The sequence below is a fragment of the Periophthalmus magnuspinnatus genome, chromosome 9, assembly GCF_009829125.3.
Source record: "Periophthalmus magnuspinnatus isolate fPerMag1 chromosome 9, fPerMag1.2.pri, whole genome shotgun sequence".
Lineage (NCBI taxonomy): Eukaryota > Metazoa > Chordata > Actinopteri > Gobiiformes > Gobiidae > Periophthalmus > Periophthalmus magnuspinnatus.
The window spans coordinates 31,580,011-31,592,128 of NC_047134.1; the positions used below are offsets into that span (position 1 = coordinate 31,580,011).

The 12,118-nt window shown below is 36.7% G+C and overlaps 1 protein-coding gene across 2 annotated transcripts in view; it reads left to right on the top strand.

The window, feature by feature from the left end:
* loxl2b (lysyl oxidase-like 2b) overlaps window positions 1-12,118 on the top strand; it is a 123,061-nt gene that overhangs the window by 93,425 nt on the left and 17,518 nt on the right. For both annotated transcript variants that reach the window (XM_055224014.1, XM_033973099.2), the window contains exon 4: window positions 9,244-9,455. In XM_055224014.1, the coding sequence (XP_055079989.1) occupies window positions 9,244-9,455 (212 nt within the window). The remainder of the gene's footprint in view (window positions 1-9,243; window positions 9,456-12,118) is intronic.

Consider the following 12,118-nt stretch of genomic DNA (forward strand, 5'->3'; position numbering starts at 1 on the left):
CTACTGCATATAAAACCACATAGAGGAATCAAACTCCATCTAATTAATAGCCACTTTAGCCTTTGAGCAGGACATTTTTGACAAATTACCAACATTGTACAATTAGTATTTAGCGAATTAAGAGGCTGTTGTTTCCTTACTTTAACTTTATGAGAGGGCAAAATGGAAGCAGATGTCTAAGCCACAGTGAATCTATGGACACAAATGCGTTTATGTGGCATTTAGGATTAGGTCATTTTTAAAAGAGCGGCATAATTATACGGCATGTGGGGCCAATTCAGCAAACTGCCAGACTGGGATTTGAGCTGGCACACCAGATTGGAGTTCAGAATAGAAGTACCTCATGGCAATGGGCATCAAAATAAAAGCATGAGTGAAAAATTGGGATGGTGACATACAGCACATCACAAAAGTTGTTTGTGCTCGAGGTGGGCATTATTGAAAAAATAAAATAAAATCCTGTGACAATTTAATCTCTCTCTTTTTTTTTTAACTTTTTAATATTTTTATAGAAATAGATAGATAGATAGATAGATAGATAGATAGATAGATAGATAGATACTTTATTGTCAGATCAGAGATCTGATTTTTTTTTTTTTTTTAGATAGGATTTATTAGATTATATATTATATATTATCAATATTCAAATTTTGTATATATTATCATTCTTTCTTTATCTTTATTTATACAGGGGAAGCCAATAAGAACACTTAGGCTCTCTTATAGGTGCCCTGTTTAAAATACAATGCAAACAGGAAAAAAACAAAAAAACAAAACTATTATTTTTAAATCTCCCCTTCCTCTTCTGCATAAAATGTCTCCTATAAAATAATGTGTGTATTATGTAAAATTGTTAAAATAATCTGCCCTGGGGTAGACAGGACAGAAGTGAGAATGCCAATTTGTCAATCAATCAACCCCTCTGACTACTACCAACACTCACTCATGTACCATATTCATACAACGCAATGTGGGTAAAGTGTGTTGCCAAAGGGACACAACAACAGTTTTGCCACTGGTGCCCCACTGTGGCACCTGACCCAGCGTTCTCCCATCCAAGTACCAACTAGGCCCAGCCCTGCTTATCTTCTCAGATCTTTTTATTCCCAATAAAATGTGTGAATTCTGTAGATGTAATTTTTGCCAGTCATTTTTTACTTTTGGTGTTAGGGTGTCGTCCTCCGTAGTCTCACTGACAGCCTCTCAAACAGCACATTTCTAACTATCTCATATGAATCTCCGAACTGCTGTAGTGCTGTATGTAACGCATAGTGCTGGCAGATTGGAGTCTATTAAAACCACATGTTTCCTCCTCTGTTCAAGTTGTTTGTCTTGGCCCATTTCACCTCTGCTCCTATGTGAACTGTTCAAGAATGCTTTAGTACCACAAGTTACATATATACACCTTTTACTTTTGACAGTATTGAGGAGTCAAGCAATAAGAAAGAGGCCAAAAACAATAACTGATAGTTTATAGTTTTGATGTGTCTTAGTGTAGGCGAGAGCAGAAATGAACGGAAAAAGTCTGGAGAAGGGGGACGGATTTGCCTGGAAAGATGAGTCTGATCGCCATTGAGGTTAGATGGGTGTGATTGACAGGTGGATTAGCCAATCAGGGATACGCATGGTCCATCTGTATCAAAAAAACAATGGCTGCAAATTAGAAAAAAATGTCACAGGGCACTGAAAAACATTGTGGATTTCTGCAGAATCAATGAGAAGCACTAAACTCTACTAGTTAAGTTAAAAAGTTAGTTCAAAATTATCAGTGACCAATGAGCTCCTTCGTTTCGCATGTGTCGCTGAAATACATAAATCTGATTGCGTGTTTGAGCCTGGCTTGAGTGACAGAAGGAGTGGTGACCAGACCAGACAGATCCATCTGTAAAAAACATTCAGAGTTATATCATTCTGGACTTGCCAGACAAAGTATGGATATTAAAAACATGAAGGAGTATTTCTGGTACATCACCTAATGATGTCACAAGGTGGAAAAGAGCGTTGGAGAGGGTGACAGACTAAACGTGCAGGACTATCTAAACAAAACATAACTCTGGTAATCTTTTTTTTAATTTTTTTTTTTTATAAAGAAACATAACATTGTCATAGCACAATCCACAAAACATCAAACATGAGGTATTCAAATCATTGACTCATTCCTTCGTATTACTCTCTGTGACTGTAAATGTCTTATTCTTATGTGCAAGAAACTATGTTACAAGAAATACATGCCCTTTCAACTGGAAGTCTACTGTTTGGGAAGTCCTTTATTTGAGTGAGTCGAGCTTGTATGGTACATTCATCTGCTACACTTAATTTACTGCTATTAGTCATGGCAGCTCAGTATTTGACCAGATGACTCCTGTTGCTGGAAACACTTACACTACTCAAAACTGAAAAGATGTGTTTAAGTGAGCATTTATCATTTGTACATGCACATTTACCAGTACTTCCACAATAGCATTTTTATTATGCTATACAGAAAAGGATTTTACACTACAAGGCCTTAAGCTTTTGCAAGTCTAATAAAATTGGTAATGGCATTGACTGACCGGCTGGGCCTTTCGGTGCAGTTTCATACTTTTTTCCATGTTCCTGCGAATGCATTTCCCCCATTAACCCAAAATATACATAAAGCGTTCTACCATTTTATATTATTATTTGAAGCGGAACTATTCAAAATCAACTTTTAGAGCTTTTAATCATGTTGTAGTTGTTTCCCCATCTCATTTAACCTCCCGAAGTCATGAAAAATGAAGTGAAAGTGAAATATGCACACTACTCTTTACTTATGTCATTATATATGTAGTATTAACTATTAGTATAAACTATTCAGGAATGGTGCAACTTTGTCCATTTTTATGTATCAATAATTCAAATTACTTCAGTAATTCAAATTTGTGTCATTACAAGTTTTCAGTATTCGTCTAAATAAATATGGATTTTTTATGGACAAATCTTCTACTCATTGTTGACATCAGCTACATGGGGCCCTGGCTTGTATGGGCTGCATACCTCCCCATGCAGGGCCCCTCGCTTATGTGTTCTGATTACTCTGATGGATCTAACATGTGGAATCTGCTGTGGTGTTTCCTTGAACATGATACATGCAGAGACTTAAAAGTATTACAACATCCTCCCTGTGTTACTGTGGCAGAGAGGTTATCCTGTTTGGTGTTTCTCAAAAAGGAGGTTGTGGGTTAGACTCCTGATCTCTCTGAGTGGAGTGTGCATGTCCTGTCTGTTCTGTGGCAGAGTGGTTATCCTGTCTCCTGCCTCTCAGTAAGGAGGGTATGGGCATAAGTAATGTATTATTTTATTTATTTTACATTTTTATGGTCATAGTCATGTGTTCTTATTGTATTTTTAGAGATGAAAAAGTGAAAAGTAAAATAATAAAAAAAATTAATAAAAACTCTTATCACTATGGCCACCTTTGATGGAAACAAAACATCGAGTACTCAAATAAACATTTTCAAGATTTCAATGTATAAAAAACTGTAAAACCCATAAATTATTCCACATGAATCTTGTATGATGCTAGTTTCTCTATTTGGTCTTCAGCAAATCAAACAGGAAACAACTCTTCAAGGCCTAATGTTACTTGTTTTTCCCCTTAATCCTCCTCATAGTCTTCTGAATACCTAAAGTTTTTGTTCACGGGCTTAGTCAAAACTGCTGTCACATTCTTCAGTTTGGTTCTGGCCTTCCTCTCTTGCAGACACGCATACTCATAATTGTAGAAATGGCTGTATTCATCAGATGGGTTGTTATTACCCCATGAATCCAATCCCATCTATTTTCTTATTTCTGTTCTTTTTGTTCTTTTTCTTTCTGGTGCTTGTAGCAGTGGCAGGAACAGCAGAAGCCTGGATCTCCACTTCTTCACTCTGGGATACCTGAACCACATTGATAGGTGTAGCTTCTGGTCCTGATAGTGTTAAGTTCTTCTCTACTTCTGTTGCGTATTTGCAGCAAGTAAACCAATCCTCTGGAACATGTTCATTGCCTTTGATTGGTTCTTCATCCTCTGGTGGAATGAACGATGTAGCTTCCCATGACACCTCCCAAGTGTCCTCCTGAACCTCATTTACCTCAAAAGCTTATATGTTTTGGTCTTCCTCACGCTTGGCAGTGTGAGGTAGGGAGGTTTGGGGGTTAATGTTCAAGAGGTGAACACTACCAATTCCGTCTTTCATGACACCAGGCTGTGATACCAGAACCACACAGGTAGCTTCAGGTTCTTCTAGTGCTAAGATATCCATCATATCAGTCGCCTCGGACTTTGGCACTTGGATCTGTTCACTGTGCAGTCCTGCATCTTCATTCATTGAAGCTTTAGAGTTGGTGGAGCCATTTTTAGGTTCAGCTTTTGTCGCATCAACCTCTTCAGAAGTGTTCTGGACCTCATCTACCTCTACTGCGTCTATAGTTTGGTCTCCCTCACGCTTGGCAGTTTCAGGTTGGAAGGTTTGGGAGGTAGAGTTGAACTGCGTGTCTCCAGCTTGCATGACATCAGGCAGGGATACTACAACCACACAGGTAGCTTCAGGTTCTTCTGGTGTTAAGATGTCTACAAGATCTGTCTCAGGATTTTCTGGTGAAATTACTTCTGCAACCTCTCCAGAAGTCTCCTGAGTGGTCTGAACCGCATTTGCCTTCGCTGCTGATATCGCCTGGTCTTTAAACTGGCTCTTCATCCTCCGGTAGGCTGCAAGTTTTTCCTTCCATGACATTTTTTGGGTTTCCTGGACCCTGATTATCTCCATGGCTGGTGTCTTCTTGTCTTCTTCGCACTTGGCAGTTTTGGCTACACAATCCAGGGTTTCTATATCTTTATCTTGAGCCATTGACAGTCCATTTGCAGTACTTTCTGGTATCACATTGTTTCTGTTATTTCTCTTTTTCTTTTTTGGAACATTAAAGTGAGGAACAGCACCATCCCCAGTTTGCATCTCACCAGTTTGGTCTGCTGGTAAGAGACCACTGATAAGAGAAACATCATGTTCGGTCGGTGTGAAGTTGTCTTTAATATTTCCCATCTCCTGAACAACATTTTTTGATACATGTAGAGTTTCCACACCTTCACCTGATGCTTTAGAGTTAGTGCACAAAAGGTTGAGACTAAAGTTAGTGCAAAAAAGGTTGAGACTAAAATTGTGAACTGGACCGCACAATTTACATATTATAAATAATGTCAAAATCTCTGTCTTGCCTCATTCTTGTGGACCCAATCTTGTGTCTCATCTCTTCTTGTGGGAATTGTATCTTGTCTCATCCCTAGGTCCTCGAATAAGATGAGATAATAATAATAATAATAATAATAATAATAATAATAATAATAATAATAATAATAATAATAATAATATTGATATTCTTTCTCCCTCCATCAACTTGAAGTATGAATCAAAAAAGGCAACTAAAAAATAATTGTAATCAAGGTGTTTTTATTATTATTATTATTATTATTTATTTATTTTTTTTAAGTTATTGTGTGTAACTTTTTTATGTATTTTGAGTACAGCCTAAGTAGCACCTCACCCACCCAAGCTATAATGTGCACGATTAGCTGTGGTCATGGATACACAATGGTAGCCACACTTAGGTAATCTTGCCTCAAGGGACATTTGGCGGCCCCCTGTATCTCTTTATTACACACCCTCTGTAAACATGTAAGGCTCCTTCTGTGTTCAGTCCTATAACACTTTGTGAAAATGTGGTCTGGTGATTTGTACAGTGACACGTGAGTCCGATCTGAACCATAAACAGGAAGTTCATCAAGAACATTAGATCCATATGGGAGATTATGTAATGGAGCTACTTGACTATGTGTTTTAGTTATAAGAAAGCAACTTACTGTACTCACTTTCAAATGGGGTAAGGCCTGAGTGACTGTATTCATTTTTTACCATTTAAAAACGATGAATTAGCCATTTCAGTCTCAATTAAAATTTAACCAATTGTACAGCCCTAAATGGGGGCGTGGCAGACATTGTATTATTATTATTATTTTACCTATACACTGTTATCTGGGCGATAGCGTGTTTCTCCCCTAATCCGAAGGTTGGCGGTTCGATTCCCGCTCTCGACATAAACATTGTTGGTAGAGTGATCAAATCCACCGACCCACAGGTCCCACAGATGAATGCTGTCATTGTGTCCTTGGGCAAGACACTTCGCCCCCAGTGTCTGCGCACACCAGTGTATAAATGTGTGTGTGAATTGGTGAGTGGTTCCTTGATGTAAAGTGCCTTGAAGGAGGAAAGGCGCTGTATAAAATGTATTTATTAAGTGTTCAATTTAGATTTTTAATAACATTTGCCATTTTTTTGTCTTTATTTAGCAAATTACTGAAGTCCTTACTTGACCTTTGCTGTTCGTTCAAACCACCAAGTCAGTGTTTCCATGTACTTTGATACCTCTTTTAAACCAGACCTACATCTCTCTACATTACAGCCAGTATGAAGTCATTTATGTGGTTACTTTGGTTAAAAAAAAAAAAAAAAAAACTACACCAGAAGGCAGAGGACTATTTGGATTCTTCTTCCCTGGAGACAGACATCCTGGTGATTATAAAACCTCTACACTGATTATTAAAATGTGTTTTTAGTGGATAATGACAGGAGGCTGGACCATCTGTGAACCTTCAGCTGAACCTTGCACAATCTAGTATGTGAGATGGTTGTGCAAAGTCCTTCAAATCCTTATTGGGTATTCACTGAAAAGTCCAATACGCTGAACAACATTTTTGAGCATTAACTAATAATATTGTTTCCTCATCAAACAATAAGCTTCACCACATAGCATACCATATATGTTTTAGCCTGATCAAACTGCTGTACCTAAGGTTAAAATGCTATTCATTGTATCTGACATATTCATGTATAAGTATATTTGCACTTCATGTGGGCTGCACCTTTTGCTAAGCCTACCAAACCTTAATATGTGGTACACTATTTGTATAGCTATTTTTTTACATAAATTTCTTGTGACATACATTCCATGCACTGTAGCAATATTATTTATCCCCCGTTCCATTCATGTGACATTATTATTATTATAGAAACTAGGGTATATAGGATCCTTTTACTTCTGGTCAAAGCTACAAATTGTGGCTACTGTACTGCCCGAGCTCGAAGCCTGCAAACTCATTTTAACTCATACACATGCCGTGTTGTTTTATATACGCTTAATATACTGTAGAGGTGCTTCAAGGAATCATCAATTTCATGTCTATTTTGTTGGCCCAGAGCTTACCACAAAAAAAGTCTCTTAGAAAACCTTGAGTATCCCATGCATGGTCACTGGGGACATAAAACTTTATGGGGTGAGGTAGCTGTCAATTAAGATGTGCATGCCAAATTAAGATGTGTGCATATTTATCATATTCTTGTAAAACATGCTTTTTGTATATTCTTGATGAAGCCACAGGACTTTCAGGGCCCTGTGGCTTGAACTACTTGCCTGGGTTTAAACTCTGAAACTTTACCTAGTGTGATAAACAAAGCAACTTGTACTCAATAGTATAAGTAGTTTATGTAATGCAGCATTGCAGTAATTCTCAGCATAGCCAAAATAATTAATCAAAATTTAAAAAAAAGTTTAATTCTGTAACTTCAATGTTGCAGTAAGCATCCGCAATGAATACATTAATATATGGCAAAAGTGCAGAGTGACCGTGTTTTTCTTCAGCCAGAGTCAGCCCAATTCATGAGTCCCTGCTCGCTCTTAATGTCTGTGAGTGGCGACATCATATTGACAGTTTGATCACAGCTGCAATTCATTTTCTGAAAAGAGAAACCTCAAGCACAGAATATTACATTTGTTTTCACAAGTCGAGAGCTCACACATGTTTTTATTTTTGTATTTGTGAATGTGAAATGCTTTGATATTTGAATTTATATTCTCATGATCAAGAATTTGCAAAAGTACATTTTGCATGCACGAATGCAGTTAAATATGTACACATTTTAATTTGGCACGCACATCTTAATTGCCAGATTGCCAGTCCCATCAAACTTGAAACTAAATATTCAAGAACCACTTTAATATCAAGTTGAGGGAGCTGTACAAAGTGGGCAATGTTTGAGATGTCGAAATGAGCCCCTCACACATGCTAAAGCTAACTCCTAGCATCTGTTTGTGATTCACACTGAACTGTTGACATTTTGTTAAAAGTGTAGGAATTTGGGGTTTTGTTGGAGAGTTTCCTCATAGAGTTTGAAGGTTACATCTGCAAAACTACAGGCTTACGGTGCACATAAGATTCAGTGTTTCAGAAGAAAAAGTTTGTTGTTTTAAGCAGCTGTGGGTTGTAGGCTAAATTAATTGGATCAGCTTGTGTAGGGTAAAGGTAGAAATAAGGTCCATGTGAACTTATTTAAACAAAACATGACATAGGCGTATTCCTTTTGTAAATGTCTGAGCAAAATATAACTATGTGCTATACTGTGTTTGCTATTAAACTGTATATGACAGGTTACACTACTCATTTCACTAAAACATAGTTACCATCGTTTTATTTTTAGATTTGACAAAATTTTCTTTATCACACTCTCTTCTTTTTTTCAATTTTTTTAAATTTTGGTGAAGTTTAGTATTTTACTTCCTGTTCAGACACAGACAGTAGATAAGACATACGTAATAATAGATCATTTCATAAATGTTATAACAACCATAATGTTAACAAGGGCTGAACTGTGTCTAAATCACACAATAGTTTGATTACTAATAAAAATGAATGCCAACACCTTTATTTTAAATGGTTTAAACTTCCTGAAAAGACCTTCCTTGCATGTAAATTGTTGTTGTATTTTGGATAGAATTGTCCATGTTGATAGAATATTTATTTCAAACAAAACATGTTGTGCATGTATAACATGTTAATGTATTCAATTTTAGAACTCTGCTTTACTCCCAGTATTTTTTGTACTTTTTATTTCAACTTGTTTTTTTTGTTTTTTTTAACAAACTGCCACTTATCTCACTTAACACTTAACTCATGCAAAACTATGATAAATATTTACCACAGGTACTATCCCACCAAACCAAAAGTAATAATTAGAAAATAATGTAAAATGAAAACCTGTTACAGTATATGCACTTTAACTGGGAATGCAAAACCTACATGGTATAAAGGACTAAGTTTGTTGCAAATATGTGTGTGTGTTTTAATTTATTAATTGCTTTTATGTGACATAAAATGCAGTACATGAAACACAAAATTGTGTGTATTCTTCACAGAGCCTTGACATCCAGGTGGAGGACGTGCGTATTCGAGCCATTCTATCGTCCTATAGGAAGAGGGTGCCCGTTACCGAGGGTTACGTGGAGGTCAAAGATGGCGGTCGTTGGAAGCAGATCTGTGATGCTGAGTGGACTCAACACAACAGCCGTGTCATCTGTGGCATGTTCGGCTTCCCAGGGGAGAAGAAGTACAACGCTCGGGTCTACAAGTCAGTAACACAACAGCATTTTTAAGATATTGAACTCTGAACTTGTGCATTATGTATTAGTGTAGTGTATTAGTGTATTATGTAACTTTTCTGGTGGAGGGTCTGCCACTTGTTTGATTTCATCCACTCACTCACTTCATTAACTGTCGGGCATGTTCAAACCCTGGACCTTGGTCAAATTGGGATTTTCAAAAGTATCGAAAATCATATACCAATCAATACTACTAGTATTCAAACTAGATACTCATTTGAGTAGGAGTCAGTAATAAAAAGCCACATTCACAGGGCAGAAACTTTACTTGAACAGCTTTAGAATGATCTTGAGCTGTGTAAGAAGACCACATATAAGACCACATAGACTAGTATACGCCCATGGACCACTATGGAATCTACCTGGACGACTGAGGGATTGCACAGATATGACACCACATGGTAATATAAAAAAAGTACTACGATTTAATGTTGAGGTAGAAATTGCATTTGAAAGAGCATTTTTTATTATCATCGTGGTATTGGAATCAGCAGTTAATATCGAGTCTGTTCCTCAGTATTGAAATCGAGTTCAAAATTTTTGACAGTCACAACAAAACTAAGTGAAATACCTAAACCGTTTAGACTTTCAAAACACAGAGGAACTACATGGATTACAATGTGCCAGTGTAGGATAGAGTCATGAGAAGCAGTTTAAATATTAAGGATTACTGAAACTTACACAATTGAAACAAAACAGGATACATTATGAGCAAAAGTGATAAAAGTCAGTTTAGCAGAGTATAGGTCCTATCAGTCCTTTCAACAAGAGCAGCTTAACCACAAACTGTACACAAGGAAAAAAAATCTGTTTTCAATTAAATATTATAGAGACCAATGTAACTAAATGGCTATTATCCAGTGTGTACTCCACCCATGGCCCAAGGATAGGCCTATAATGTGAATAATAAAAATTAATGAGCTGTAAAATGTGACAAATGTTTTTAAAAAATGTATAAAACAACAAAATTAAATTAGAAGTGTGATGTATTTTTTTTGCCTTTCCACGTTTCACATTTCACAACAGATATTTTTTCCTCAAAAAATACATTGAAAAACATGCATTCTTGCAGTGAGTTGGCTCTCCTTTCCTCAAATCTGACCTGTAACTCACCTGTTTGTCTCCATGGTGAACGATTATTCCCAGCCAAGCAATGACATCTTCGCGGTTTTAACAAGCAGGTGAAAAGTTACGCAGTGCACCTTTTAAAATTTCTACATTATACTAAAGTATTAAGTTTTAAGTTTTATTATTTGAAGTTATAGTACATGAATTACCAACATGATGTGATATTATGTCTAAAGTTGTGAGAACAGTTTAAACTTCAAAGGCTCTGTACCCAATTTTTTTCCCACATATTTGAACAATTTTGTTCTTACCCCAGTGCATGAATGGTATACAGTGGTATATTATATATAAGCAACTTTTGAGGTTAAAATAATTCTGCTGTGCACTGCTGTACTGTCAGCATATTTTATTATCCGATAATCAGGAAGTGCATGTCATTAAGTGTTAGCATTACCGTGACTGCAAAACATTGTTATAAACTCCTCACGGTAAATTATTAGGATGCTCAGAATGCATAAAGTAAATGAAGATTAATTTTTGGATGACTGGAAACTGTTTCAAATGAACTAGTAATGTTTTTCATGATTTTAAGATGGTAAAAAGCAGGTACTACACCTTTAAAACAACAACTGAATTTGGATTTAAAAGTTTTCAAATTGACTATGTATATTCAACAGTAATTAACTTTTGAATGTGAACATTCTTACCATAGTCATGATTTAGTGAACCTAAAATGCCACAACGTTGATGTAAAAGTGTTGAAGGAAATGCACAAGTGAGAATAACAAACCAAAGCATTAAGTACGATTTGAGTTAAACATTTTGAATATCTTTCCAGAAATGTTATTGGAAATGCAGCTGTGTTTGGCTCAGATTATTCGAGTGCAGAGTGTTTAAAACGGCAGAGGCCTCATTATGGTCAGAAGTGATCACGCTTAGGCCTGGCTGGGCTCAACACATCCACAACATCGTAAATCTGAGCCTTATGGAGGTTAGAAAGAGAGAGGCTTATGTTCAATATTGTATCATTTACACAAATGAAATGCCAAATGAAATAAAATGTCTCATTATTCTTGCTTTAGGGGTTGCATGGCTTAAACCTGTCCCAGAAATGTTTGAATAAAGAATGATGCATACCTTTGTAGAAACATTTATACACTGAATGTTTGATGAAGGTTACTCTTGCTCTTGACTGGTATTGTGGTCAACAGAGCACAGTGGTTGGGTGGCTGCAAGCGAGAAGCTCCCTGGTTCGATTCCTGCTCTGAGTGGGACCTGTCTGTTTAGAGTTTGCATCTGTCTTGCTTGTTGTATTGTGATTTTAATGTTTTCTTCTGTAAAGCACTTTGAATTACTTCATGTACGAAGTGTGCTATAAAAATAAACTTACCTTCCCTTGCCTTGCTGGGGGTTTTGTATACTCCAGTTTTTCTTATCAATGGGGAGATGGGTCCCAGTTCAGTGCTTTCATCACTGCCTTCTGGACTGTAGTTACATTCGTAACTTTTATCTTACTGAGCTGTTATTTAACCACTAAGTTTGAAAAACATGGAGGACTAGGAGA